This window comes from Lactuca sativa, chromosome 5 (genome assembly GCF_002870075.4).
Source record: "Lactuca sativa cultivar Salinas chromosome 5, Lsat_Salinas_v11, whole genome shotgun sequence".
Lineage (NCBI taxonomy): Eukaryota > Viridiplantae > Streptophyta > Magnoliopsida > Asterales > Asteraceae > Lactuca > Lactuca sativa.
This window is the reverse complement of record NC_056627.2, coordinates 116629615-116644312: the sequence shown is the minus strand read 5'-3', so window position 1 is coordinate 116644312 and position 14698 is coordinate 116629615. Positions and strand designations below refer to the sequence as shown.

Sequence of the window (14698 nt, the reverse complement as noted above, 5' to 3'; positions counted from 1 at the left end):
CTTGGTGTTTATTGGGTGATTTTAATGTTACTTTAAAAGAATCTGATTATTCTGAAGGGTGTTCTAAAATGTTGAAGGGTGTTGATGAATTTGCTGAGTGTATCAATTTCATTGAAGTTGAAGATTTGAATAGTACAGGGTTTCAATTCACTTGGAATAAATCCCCTGCTGGTAACAACGGTATTTTGAAAAAGTTGGATAGGGTTATGGCTAATTTGAAGTTCATGTCTGATCATCCTCTAACGCATTCAACTTTCAAACCGTACAGAATTTCTGATCATTGTCCAACTGTTTTAATAATCCCGAATTGTAAAGTGAGATGGAAATCTTCATTTAGATTTGCAAGATTTATTACGGATAAAGATGAATTTTTGCCTATGGTTAAGGACATTTGGGCTACAAATATTGAAGGTTTTTTTATGTTCAAAGTCACTCAAAAGCTGAAAATGTTGAATAAGGGTTGTAGACAGATGTGTAACAAATTCAGAGGTTCGGGATTGAAAATTAAAGATTTGAGGAAGGAGTTGGGGAATATTCAAATGAAAATTGATCAAGAGCCTTATAATGCTAAATATAGGGAGGATCATGCTAATATTCTTTTTGAATATAATGTTGCTTGTAATGATGAAGAAAAGTTGCTTTCTTAAAGAACTAAGATCAAATGGTTAGTTGAGGGGGATAATAATACGAAGTATTTTCACAATTGTTTGAAAAGCAGGAATAACAGGAATCGAATTTTGATGGTGCTTGATGAGGATGGAAGATGGGTTAAGGGGAATTCGATGAAGGAAAAATTTGTTAATCATTTTAAGAATTTCTTGGGATGTGAAGATGACACAGATTTATCTATTCTTAATGAAATTTCTTTTCATAATAAGTTGGATAGAAATGTGGCCATGAATATGATAAGGGTAGTTACTGATGATGAAGTTAAAGTGGCTATGTTCGATATTGCTGATAACCATGCCCCTGGACCTGATAGGTTTTCTTCTAAATTCTTTAAGTGTGCTTGGAATATTGTTGGGCCTGAGGTATGCAAAGCAGTGAGGGAATTCTTCTGGACCGGGAAATTATTGAAGGGTATTAATGCCACTAGGATTGTGCTGATTCCTAAAGTGGATAGTCCAAGAAAAGTCACTGATTTTAGGTCTATTGCTTGTTGCAACACTTTTTATAAGTGTATCAGCAAAATAATTGTTAACAGGATAAGGAACAATTTAGGTGATATTGTTAGCAAGAATCAATCTGCCTTTATTCAAGGAAGATCAATTCTTGATAATATTCTGCTTGCTCAAGAATTGATGGTGGGGTATAAAAATAAGAAAGGAAGGCCAAAATGCACCTTAAAGATTGATATACAAAAGGCGTATGACACTGTGGATTGGAAATTTCTTAAGAGGATCCTGTTGGAATTTGGATTTCATCCGATCATGGTTAATTGGATTATGGCATGTACTTCTTCTACATGGTTTATGATGAATTTTAATGGAGAAGATCATGGATATTTTGAAGGAAAAAGGGGGCTGCGACAAGGAGATCCTTTATCTCCTTACTTGTTCACTTTGGTTATGGAGGTTTTCAATTTATTATTGCTGAAGAAAATTGATGATAGCAATAGATTCAAATATCATTGCAAATGTGAAAATCAGAAAATTACTCATTTATGTTTTGCAGATGACTTACTTGTGTTTGCTTATGGCAATGGGAATTCTGTGAGAGTGATAAAGTCTGCTCTTGATGACTTTAAAACTGTTTCGGGGCTGAAAGCAAGTATGGAGAGAGTCAGATTTACTTTAGTTGTGTGAAGCCAAACATGAGAAGGATTATTGTGGGTATTTTACCTTTTGATATTGGTAAAATACCCTTTAAATATCTTGGAAAACCAATGTGTGTGAATACGCTGTTCAAAAAAGACTGTAAGCTCTTGTCGATAAGATTAAATTGAAAGTGTATAATTGGAAAAATAAGATACTTTCTTTTGCTGGAAGATTACAGCTCATAAATTCTGTGTTGGCTTCAACTCATGTTTATTGGGCTTCTATATTCAAAATTCCTATTGCTACTATTAAGGAGATTGAATCGATTTGTAGGAGTTTCTTGTGGGCTAAAGGAGAAGTGGTCAAAGGGAAAGCCAAGGTTAAATGGAGTGATGTTTGTAAACCAAAGATAAATGGAGGTCTTGGAATTAAGAACTTGAGATTATGGAATGATGCTTTGTTATCCAAGCATGTTTGGAATTTGATTAATAACAAAAACTCTCTGTGGGTTCAATGGATGAGAGAAAATTATATTGGTAAAAGGAATTTTTGGGATATATGGAAAAAGAAAAGTATGAATTGGACTTGGAAGAGATTTTTGGAATTGAGGAAAATTATTAGACCTCATGTTGTTTCTTGTATTGGAAATGGGGGGAATACTTCATTGTGGCATGATTGGTGGCATCCAATTGGTATTTTAAGTACAATTATTGCTAGGAGGGATTGGATTAGAAATGGTTTTAATGATAATTCTTTAGTCAGTGATGTTATGAATAATGATTCTTATGCTTGGCCCGTTGATTGGGTGAATAAGTTTCCTGGATTGATTGATGGGCCCATGTTCTGCAATATTGGAAATAATAGGGATATGATTGTTTGGAGGGATATGAAAGGCTTGAGTAAGAAATTTTCTTGCAAACAAGTTTGGAGAGATATTAATAATTTTGGAGACAAGGTTAATTGGGTGAACTGTGTTTGGTATAGGAATTGTATTCCCAGGAATGCTTTTATTTTGTGGCTTGTTGTGCTGAATAGATTGAAAACTCAAGATCGAGTTAAATTTTGGGAGAAGTCTGGTTCTTTGCTATGTCCTTTCTGTTTAACAATTTCTGATTCGCATGACCACCTTTTCTTCCAATGTGAGTTCGCAAGTACTATTTGGAATCATTATTGTTCCAAGACTGAATTGTTGTTTCTTATTCCAATTGGAATGATTTAGTTCTTAATATATGTTCTGGGTTAAAGTCTAGAACTGTTGAGAATTTGATAAAAAAAATGGGTGTTGGCTAGTTGTGTTTATCATATTTGTAAAGAAAGAAATCTAAGGATTTTTTGTAATTTGAGAAATTCGGATAGAGGAGTGATTTCTTGTATTGAGAATGAAATTAAATTGAAGTTGATAGGGTTGAGGAAAATGAATATTATGGTCAGTGAGGAAGTGTTACAGTCTTGGGGTATATTTGGAAACAATTTCTGTTATAAATGAAGGACTCTGTATGGGTTTTTGGTGTTGGTTCTTTCAGTTTAGACATTTAGATTAATATGGGATTGATGGTTAGTTTGGTTGGCTGTATGGGAGATTTGTATTGGGGGTATTTTCGGAAAGCCAGAATTATAGGAATTGACGGGATTCAAGGAATTGACAGATTATTTCACTGGATTAAGAGCTTGCTCTTGATTTATGTGATTTGTACCTTTGGGATTTTGTATTTGGATAAGATCTTTTTTGAGATTATTCAAATGGAAAATCCTAGACATGTGATTGATGCCATGTCTAGTCTGCAACTGGTTCTAAATTTATGGTGGTTTTGGTGCTCCTTCTATTTCTTGTTTTGTGGCTGCAGGATGATCTTTTTGCTGATGTTTGTCAAGATTGTTGAAGTTGGGATTGCGCACAGCAGGAGATTCAATTTGAGGACTCATATTGTGATGCTAAAGAATATTAGATGGAGCAACAGAGGGTGGATTCAAGAGCTGATAGGAAGAAGAAGTTGCTGGATTAAGCTCGTGAAGTTTCTGCAGAGGAATTCGTTTAATGTGTCTTATGTTTTTTGGTCCACTAAATTTGGCTTTAGTTTGTTTGGGTTTGGACCTTTATGGATTTGGTTTTTAAGTTTTCACTGTTGGACTGTGGGTTTTTTAAGGGCCTTTCTCCTTGCATTGGTTATAATATTGTTAAGTGGTATAAAATTTGCAAGGGGATGAAGTTACCTTTTTTCCCACATTTAATAAGTCTTTGGTGCAGTGTCTTGAATTTTAAGGTTTTTTTGGGGTATTTGGAGGTTTATTGTGAGGGTTAAAAAATGGTTAGGAAGTTGGTTATGGATAGGTTGGATTGAGTAGTGTTTTTTGATTGTTCTTTATTTTATTTGTATTTGTATTCTTTTATTCTTTTTAATAAAGTTTGCTGAGCCTTGGCTCTTTTCAAAAAAAAAAGTATTCCATATACTAATACTTTATATGGATATATGATTGATAAGAAGCTGGCGTTTCCTGTGATTCAGAAAGAGGTTAGAAGGTTATGGAAGAATGTGGGTCTAGAAGAGGTATTCATGAACAACAAAGGGTTTTTCTTTTTTAAATTTAATGATGAGCAGGGGATGTTATCTATATTGGAGGGCAGTCCTTGGTTGTTGTTCAATAATATGCCTTTATTCCTTCAAAGGTGGAGACCAGGATTGACTTTAACTAAGAATAGGCAAGATAAAATTCCGGTGTGGATTAAATTTTTTTTACCTTTGGAAGTATGGAGTGGTGAAAATTTGTGTATCATTGCTAGCAAGATAGAGATTCCATTGGCTTTTGACTCTTTTACAGAGGATATGTGTTTGGAACATAAAGGTAGAAATGCTTATGCTCGAATTCTTGTTGAAATGGCAGCTGAGAAGGAATGGAGAAAGAAAATAGAAGTTTCTATATGGGATTTTGTTTCTAATTCTGCTGTGATTCAAAGTTTTGATGTTGAGTATGCTTGAATTCCGTCTAGATGTAATCATTGTAAAGTCTATGGGCATATGGATAAAGTATGTGCTGCAGCTATGAATGTAGAGAAAGTGGTTAAGATTGGGGATGATGGAAACATAAAGAACAATAAAGGGAAGGAAGTGGTTAATAGGGATGGATTTACAGATGTCAGTTATAAGAAGGTGACAGGAAGCAATAATGGTGAAGGCACTAGTAAGTTTCTGGAGGGTTATACTCAATCGAATAATCAGAGAAATAATAGGAAGAATGGGAATTGGAACAGGGGTAATAATTCCAAAGGCAATAATGGGTATAGAGGTGGTAATGGTAAAGGGAAAAATCAGAATTGGAACAATAAAGGGATAAGTCATTGGAATTTAGAAAAGAATAGAAGTTATGAGAAGTTTGCTAATGGGCAGAATTTGGTTGGTAGTCAGGGGTTAAAGGAGAATAAAATGCAGGGGTATATTATTAAAAAGGATAATAAAAAGGAGGAGGGTAATAAAAGTTTGGAACGTAAGACTAACACTGGTGATGGCTTAAGTAATAAAAACAGGTTTGAAATTTTGGGAGAGAGTAAAGAGGAAGTGTTGGATAAAATGGAAGAGGATGCCAAGGGTGAGACGGTTGTTATACATCAGAAAGTAGAATGTGTTGGTTCTACTGTTGATGCTAATGAAATCATGAATAATAAGGTGCTTCCTTCTAATAAGGGTGAAGGGGTAAAATAGAAAAAGAATGTAATAAAATGAAGAATTGCAGGATGGAACAGGAAAACAATAACAACAAGATAGGGATTTCTCAGGCATTTAAGGAGGTAAATGCCAAAAACTCTACTAATTCCCAATGATGTCATAGGTGCTTGGAATGTTAGGGGTTTGAATAAAGTTGTTAAGAAGAAGGTGGTTATTGATGTTATTAGGAGTAATAATCTTGGTATTTGTGCTGTTGTGGAATCTCATGTCAAGGTCTTAAATCTCAAAAATGTTTGTGCTAAGACTTTTGGGCAGTGGGATTGGGTTTCTAATAATAATAGTTGTGAAGTTGGAACTAGAATTATAGTGGGTTGGAACCCTAGACTTTATGATGTTATGGTGATTTCTCAGTCCAAGCAAGTTATCCACTGTTATGTTAAATCTTGTGATTCTGATTTTTGCATGTATTTGTCTTTTATATATGTTGCTTCGAATTATATGGAGAGAAGATTGCTATGGGATAATTTGAAGAAACATAGCTTGGTTATTAAGAAGGAAGCTTGGGGTTTATTAGGTGATTTTAATGTTGCTTTAAAGCCATCGGATTATTCTGAAGGATGTTCTAAAACGCGCAAAGGAGTTGAAGATTTTGTTGATTGTTTAAATTTTATTAAAGTTGAGGACCTGAATTCTTATGGGTTTCAGTTTACTTGGAATAAAACCCTTGCTGGGAATAAGGGTCTTTTGAAGAAGTTAGATAGAGTTATGGTCAATTTGAAATTTATCTCGGATCATCCTTTGGCTTATGCTGTTTTTAAACCTTATAGAAATTCGGATCATTGTCCTTCTATCTTAAATATTCCTGGTGGCAAAGTGAAGTGGAATCCTTCTTTTAGATTTGCTAATTTTATTGCTGAGAAGGAGGAGTTTTTGCCTTTGGTCAAGGAAGTTTGGGATATTAATATTGATGGTTTCTTTATGTTCAAAGTATGTCAAAAGATGAAGATTATTAAAAAAACATTGCAGGGAGCTTTGCAATAAGCATTGGGATGCTGGGAAGAGAATTCAACAGTTAAGAAGAGAGTTGGAATGTAAACAACATGAAATTGATCTTAATCCGTTTGATTGCAAGATCAGGGAAGAGCATGCTAATATTCTCTGTGATTTTAATGTTGTGTGTAATGATGTAGAAAAGCTTCTTGCCCAGCGTGCTAAGATTAAATGGTTACAGGAAGGGGACAATAATTCTAAATTTTTTCATAGAATTGTGAAGAGTAGGGGTAATAACAATCGTATTCAGATGGTCCTTGATGAAGATGGAAGATGGGTTAGTGGGAAGGCTATGAAGGATAAGTTTGTTTCTCATTTTAATAAGTTTGTGGGTTGTAAAGATGTTACTGAGTTGTCGGGATTAAATGATGATTTTTTTTCATAAAAAATTGGATAGAAGGGTGGCTGTTAATATGATTAGAGTGGTTACTGATGATGAGATCAAAGCTGCAATGTTTGATATAGATGACAATCGTGCCCCTGGTCCTGATAGGTATTCCTCAAAAAAATTTTAAAAGTTCTTGGAACATAGTTGGTTCGGAGGTGTGTAAGGCTGTGAGGGAATTCTTTTGGACTGGTAAATTGTTGAAGGGGATCAATGCTACAAGAATTGTTTTGGTTCTTAAAGTGGAGGTTCCGAGGAAAGTTTCTGATTTCCGTCCTATAGCTTGCTGTAATACTTTTTATAAATGTATCAGTAAGATTATAGTGAACAGAATCAGAAATTGTTTAGGTGATATTGTTAGCAAGAATCAATCAGCATTCATTCCAGGAAGATCTATTTTGGATAATATTCTCCTTGCTCAGGAGTCGATGGTGGGGTATAAAAAAAGAGGGGAGTTCCTAAATGCACTATAAAAATTGATATTCAAAAGGCTTATGATACGGTGGATTGGAATTTTCTTAATCGAGTTCTGCAGGGGTTTGGGTTTCACCCAGTTATGGTTCAGTGGATTATGGCTTGTGTTTCTTTGCCATGGTTCATGCTTAATTTTAATGGTGAAGATCATGGGTATTTTGAAGGAAAGAGGGGTCTTAGGCAGGGTGATCCTTTATCTCCTTACCTATTTACTATAGTTATAGAGGTGTTTAATATCATCTTTTTGAAGAAAATTGAAGATGGCCAGAATTTTAAGTTTCATAGTAAATGTATGGCCCTCAATATTTCCCATCTATGCTTTGCTGATGAATCTGTTGGTTTTCTCTTATGGTAATGGGAATTTGGTTAGAATTATAAGAGATGCTCTTGTTGAATTCAAAAATGTTTTAGGGCTGAAGGTGAGTATGGAAAAAAGCCAGATTTATTTTAGTTGTGTTAAGCCTAATATGAGAAGGATTATCTTGGGTATCCTTCCTTTTGATGTTGGGAGATTTCTGTTTAAATATTTGGGTGTGCCTATGTGTGTCACTAAGCTGTTTGACAGAGATTGTAAAAAGCTGATTGTGAAAATTAAGTTGAGAATTTTCAATTGGAAATGTAAGACTTTGTCGTTTGCTGGTAGGTTGCAGCTCATTAACTCTGTTTTAACATCCATTCATGTTTATTGGGCTTCGATCTTTAAAATTCCCATTGCTACTATTAATGAGATTGAAAAGATGTGCAGAAGTTTCTTGTGGGCGAATGGTGAGATAATCTAAGGGAAAGCTAAAGTCAATTGGAATGATATTTGCAAGCCTAAGGAGTATGGGGGTCTGGGAGTTAAGAATTTAAGGAAATAGAATGATGCTTTGCTTGCTAAACATGTGTGGAGTGTGATTAGTAACAAAAATTCTTTGTGGGTGCAATGGGTGAGAGTAACAGAAATTTTTGGGATATTTTGCAGAAAAAAAAGTATGAGTTGGACTTGGAAGAGGTTTCTGGAGGTGAGGAAAATTGTCAGGCCCCATATTGTTTCGTGTGTGGGAAATGGGAGGAATTCTTCTCTATGGCATGATTGGTGGCATCCATTAGGTATTCTTGGTTTAATTATTTCTAGAAGAGAATGGGTTAGTAATGGGTTTAGTGATTCTTCTTTGGTCAGTGATGTTCTTGACTATGATACTTATTCTTGGTCGGTTGAATGGGTTAACAAGTTCCCTGGATTGAAGGATGCTCCTATGTTTTGTATTGATCATAATTTAAGGGATGTTGCAGGATGGAGGGATAAGAAGGGTATGTGTAAAAAAATTTCTTGTAAATAGGTGTGGTGTGATATTAATAATTTTGGAGATAAAGTTGTTTGGCATGATATTGTTTGGTTTTCTAATTGCATTCCTCGCAACTCGTTTATTTTGTGGATGGCCATTTTGAAAAGATTAAAAACTCAGGATCGTGTTAAAGGATGGGAAGTGAATGGTAAATTACTTTGTCCGTTCTGTGAAATTGTGCCTGATTCTCATAATCATTTGTTCTTTAATTGTGATTATACCATCAGAATTTGGAGGTATTTCTGCAATAAGGTGGGTATTAATTTGTTGGCGGATGACTGGAATGATTTGATTTTAAAGTTATGCAGCTTGCTTAATTTAAAGTCTGTTGAGAATTTGATTATTAAATGTATGTTTGCTAGCTGTGTTGCTCATATTTGGAGGGAGAGAAACTCTAGACTTTTTGGTTTTAGAAGAAATTCGGTTGAGGGGGTGATTGCTTGTATTGAAAATGAAATTCGGTTAAAGCTGTTGGGTTTGAGGAAAAGGGCTAAAATGTTTAATAATAAGATTTATATGACCTGGGGTATTTCTTGAATGGATAAAGTTTAAGTAATGGATGTCATTTTCTGGTTTGCTAAAATGTTGATTGATGGGTTTTGGTTTTGGGATTGGCAGTGGAGAAAGTCTAATGGAGGTGATCTTATTGCTGAAATTAGGTGGGGGTATTTATGGAATAAATGTTTAAACAAAGGAATTGACAGAATATGTTACTGGTTGGAGAGTTTACTCTCAAATCATGTGACTTGTACCTATGGGATTTTCTGTTTGGATATGATCTTAATTGAGATTACCCAAAGAGAGAATCCTAGACAAGAGATTGATGCCATATCTAGTATGAAACTTAATCTGATTCGCTGGTGGTTTGGTGTTATTTTGTTGTGTTTCGTTTTGTGTTTATGGTGCATAATGGTGGTGCAATGGATGGTGTTGGGCAATAGCTGCAAGAAGTTGGAGGATTCCTTGTTGAAGACTATGAGGAGGACGGAGAATATGGAAAGGGACAGAAGATTAGGGAAGGGCTATTTCGTGGGGTTTATTTGTTATTACTCTTTTGAGATGTTTATTTGTGTTATCTTTTATTGGTCTTACTTTGTGTATTGTGTTATGTGGGTTATGGGATTGCGGGGTTTTTTCTTAAAGGTTAGCTTATAGACTGAGGGTTTTTTTAAGGGCATTACCCCTTGCTTTGGATATTATGTTTTTTGGGGTTTTGGGTGGTGCAAGGGGGTGAAGTTACCTTTTTTCCCTCTTTCCATAAGTCTTTGGGCTACCTTTAAGGATTTTAGGGATTATTGGGTTTGTGGGTGTTTATTTCTAGTTATTAGAAAGTGGTTTTGTAGTTGGTTATGGATAGGGTGGTTAATTTTGTATTTTGTTTGAACTTTTTGATGTTGTATTCTTTTATTCTTTTTAATAAAGTTTGCTGAGCTTTGGCTCTTTAAAAAAAAAAAAGAATGAAAAAAATGCTCATCAAAGCTTTGCTTAACTTGCATAGACTTCGATTGTGGAACTCAAGAATAGAACAATGCTCATCAAACCTTTGCTAAATTGCGAAGACTACTTCTATTATGGAACTCTATAATTAAACAATGCTCATCAAATCTTTGTTAAATTGCGTAGACTTTTAATGTGGAACTCAAGGATGAAACAATGCTCATCAAAGCTTTGCTTAAATTTCATAGACATTTATTGTGAAACTCAAGAATTAGACAATGCTCATCAAACCTTTGCTATATTACGAAGACTACTTCTATTATGGAACTCAAGAATTAAACAATGCTCATCAAAACTTTGCTAAATTGCATAGACTTCTAATGTGGAACTCAAGAATGAAATAATGCTCATCAAAGATTTGCTTAAATTACGTACACTTCTATGGTGGAACTCAAGAATTCAACAATGCTCATTATAGCTTTGCTAAATTGCATAGACTTCTAATGTGGAACGCAAGAATGAAACAATGCTCATCAAAGCTTTGCTTAAATTGCATAGACTTTTATTGTGGAACTCAAGAATTAAAAGATGCTCATTAAAGCTTTGCTAAATGACATAAACTTCTAAGGGGAACCTCAAGAATGAAAAAATGCTCATCAAAGCTTTGCTAAATTGTGTAGACTTCTATTGTGGAACACAACAATGAAACAATGCTCATCAAAGCATAGCTTAAATTGCATAGAGTTCTATTGTGGAACTCAAGAATCACAAAATGCTCATCAAAGATTTGCTTAAATTGCATAGTCTTCTATTGTGGAACTCAAGAATTAAACAATGCTCATCAAAGCTTTGTGTCACACCCTCGGCCGCCGGCGGAAACGCCGAGGTGCGCGACGTAAATCAGTAATCACAGTTATTAAACATACATTGAACAGTACAAATATAATCTTCTATTATTACTGAAATAGAAATTACATTAACAATGACTATTGCTAAATCATGACACACGTCTGACAATCCGGCGTTTACAAAGATATAATATAACTAACGGAGAGTCTTCTGAGCGAACACTTCCGACCTGCTAAATAACCTGAGAATACATGCATTAAAATATGTCAATAAAATTGTTGGTGAGTTCTACAAGTTTTGAAACAGAGTATTTTTATACCCAAAAGTGTTTAATAAAATTTACCTGGTTGACCAGCTTTTATAAATACATACTTTTCTATTAAAAGTATAAAATAATTGGGTTATAACATTGTGTTATGACTCATTCATAAATACCCTTTGTTCAAATCCAAATGTACAAATGTTGGAAAATACATATAAGTAATTCAGACTTATATCAAAATGCATTTTTATATAAAGATTTTGAATATCAAATTATATAAAAATAAGAAATGTTACCCTTTGTGAGAACATAAAATAACCAACTTTACTCTTGAAACCTTATAAAAGAATTTGTATCATTTATAAAAAAAATCATAAGTATTGAATTTATGAACTTTGTAAAATCGCGTCGTGACAGTAATTAAGTATTATCTGACTTAATTTGAAAACCGACACTTAGCCGGTGGGGTAAACTCCTCCCACATAAATATTGTGTTTTCTTATAAAAACAAATGGTTTATATAAATAACTTATTTTATGTAATTTAATAAATCTTGTCAGAGCCGTGTCATGATATTAATTAATTGTTATCTGACTTAATTCTTGGTACTGACACTTATTGCTTTGAGTCACAAGCTATCCCACTAAATACAGTTTCTTACAACTGGAATGAGTGAACATAAACCTCGTATAAATCCAATATCGATTCTATACGATAACGAAACAAAACTGGGATTTTATAATGAAATCACAACCGAACTCGTCACACTGTACTTTATTAATGCACCGACACCATAATAAGGCGCGCATGCTAAAGTCATTCACCTCGTTGTAACATGTGGTAATGTTTCGATAATGCTAACGTCAGCGCCAAAATTCATCTCGTCAGATGTAGTTGTAGCTAGCAACTCTAGGCGGGCGGTCGTACCGTATAAAATCAATAATATGACACTTACACCCGACGTTAGTCGTTCCCTCGAGGATTAACAGTTATATATTGGAGAGTTTCTACTAAGTATTGAGATCTTAGCTTTCGCGAAACCCGGAATAGTTTATAATGGAAACTCAAACGTATTGGATATGGTATTCAGAATAGGTATGATGAACCTATATGGAATATATGAAATAGGTATGATGAACCTGCATGAAATAGGTATGATGAACCTATACAAAATACATGGAGTAGGTAATGATGAACCTACATGGAATAGGTATGATGAACCTATACGGAATACATGGGGTAGGTATGATGAACCTACATACAATAGGTATAATGAACCTATATATTCCATTCTAAATTCACTGGATATGTAACATTATTCACCGTTTAGGAAAACGATAACTGAAATTCTCTTAACTTCAAGAATTTATCATATTAGATACGGTTTCAATGTTGTATTAGCATAATAGCTAATTTTTGAATTTATCCAAGTTTGGATCGACCGTAGTTCTATATTCCCCATATTTTATATGAATTATGCGAGAATAATTTTAATACATTTAATTTGGGATAAAGATAAAGTCTTTAAATACAATACTTGACAAGTATTTATTTCGTAAATAGTGACTCTTAAGTTGTGAAGTCGATCATGTTATTTATTGTGATAAGAATAAATAACTTAGTATAACAAAGTTATGTTGTTATAATTAATACAAAAATATATTAATAAATTCTCACTTCATTTATACATAAGCTTATATATGTATTAAAAGTTAAATCTTATAATTTTAACTAATAATCATATAATTTCATAAATTTAATCATTCCATCAATTATGACAATGTACTTTCGCTATATACATGAATAATAAGTTTTGGTCATTTTGATACCTTTTCGTGCTGCCATGAAATACTTTAACTTATACATACACAATCATCATTCGTGTGACTTATAATATCAACATGTGTTATTATAGCAATCTACTTATAATCTTAAGAATTTTCTCAATATCTATATTTATATCTTACGTATAGTATAAATATATCATCTTTTAACAATCTATTTTAACCTAATAGATTTATTGGTGATTTATCACATTTTTAGATTGCTATATCATAAACTTTTGACCAATAATAAAGTATGATACTATTTTGTATATAAAACTTGAAAATCATCAAACTTTAATAGACACATATATATTCTCCCCCAAAATATTAAAATAGTAAAAGAGGGGCCGTAGAAACTCACATTCGAAGCGTGATCCCGATCCCGGTTCTTTTGGTGAAGCTCTTCGTGAATGGTTCGTTCTCGGACTTTTAAACGGTTCAGGGTTTATTTGGTAATGTTTTAAACTAAAGGGGCTCGTTTTCAAATATTTTATATTTGAAGGAAAAGGCTGTTTTGCAATTTATTTTACACAAGGGACTAATTTGTAATGAATTATATCCAAAAGGGTTGTTTTTAAAATGTTTAAATCATTTGGGACCTGCTTTGAAAAGATTTATGTCAGGGGATGATTTCCCGATTTAAAGTTTTAATTAAAGGGACTGTTTCTGTCAATCTGATACAAGGTTTGGGGTACAAGGGATTTGACGCCTCATCGTCTTCATTGGTTCGTCAAATCGAGTATAGGAACAGAAGGAGCGACGAACCAACGGAACCACAAGAAGGGTCCAATCTCCGGCAATGGCTGGTAGGTTGGGAGGAGGAATCGAACTCCAGAGAGCCTCATTTGGATTGCTTTAATCTCCGCCGACAGTGAGCCAAGAAAACGGCAGCAAGGTCGATGGGAGAGGCTATGGTCGACAATAATGGTGGCGAGAGGCGGCTCCGACTGTTACTCGTCGCCTTTTCTCTTCTGATTTTGGCAGGTAACACAAAGGGAAGATGGAGGTGTGGATCGGAACTGGAACAACATTTGGTGGGGGTTTTGTTTTTTTGAGTTGTTTGATCAACAGGAAGAACGAAGGAGGAAGGGTGTGGGTTTCTCCGACGATGAATCGTAGCAACGATTAGTCTCCGATGAGTCCTCGTGCTCCATTCTCGTCGCCGACCACAGAAGTCAACGGAACAACAGCAACAACCGTCAATGGTGGAGTGATGTTTGGTGATTAGGTTGCTGCCGATTGGAAATCATTAACTGGGGTGTTTAGGTGGTGCTAGACGACGGTGAAAGACATAGAAGGAGGAGGAGGGCGCCATGGCCGACAGCTTTATAGGTTTCTTTTTCTTTCTCTTTTTATTTTGACTATAAACCAATGGAGCTTGATCAACATGTTCAGATAGGTGATTTGGGTTTGTTAAGGGGGTGTTAGGCTTAGCTTTTGAATGGCCAAAAGTCCTTTTAGAAAAAAACTTAGGCAAAAGATGTTTGGCAAAAGACTTCAAAAGCTACTTTTGGATTTTACAAAGAAGGAAAATCAACTTCTTGGAAAAGTCAGGAAAACCTGACTTTTTGTAACTTTTCCAAAAAGATCTTTTGGCCTCTAAAAAGCTAAGCCAAACACCCCTAAATTCGACATATGTAGGTGGAAGGAAACTAGATTGAAATGAGGGTA

General features: G+C 34.4%; 1 protein-coding gene across 1 annotated transcript; it reads left to right on the top strand.

Annotated features, from left to right (window-relative positions):
• The first annotated feature begins 740 nt into the window (after positions 1-740).
• LOC128134194 (uncharacterized) lies at positions 741-4732 on the top strand. Its single transcript, XM_052771672.1, has 4 exons — positions 741-1781; positions 1969-2712; positions 4241-4303; positions 4355-4732. The coding sequence occupies exons 1-4, from the start codon at positions 741-743 to the stop codon at positions 4730-4732; spliced, it is 2226 nt and encodes a 741-aa protein (XP_052627632.1).
• Positions 4733-14698: the final 9966 nt, after the last annotated feature.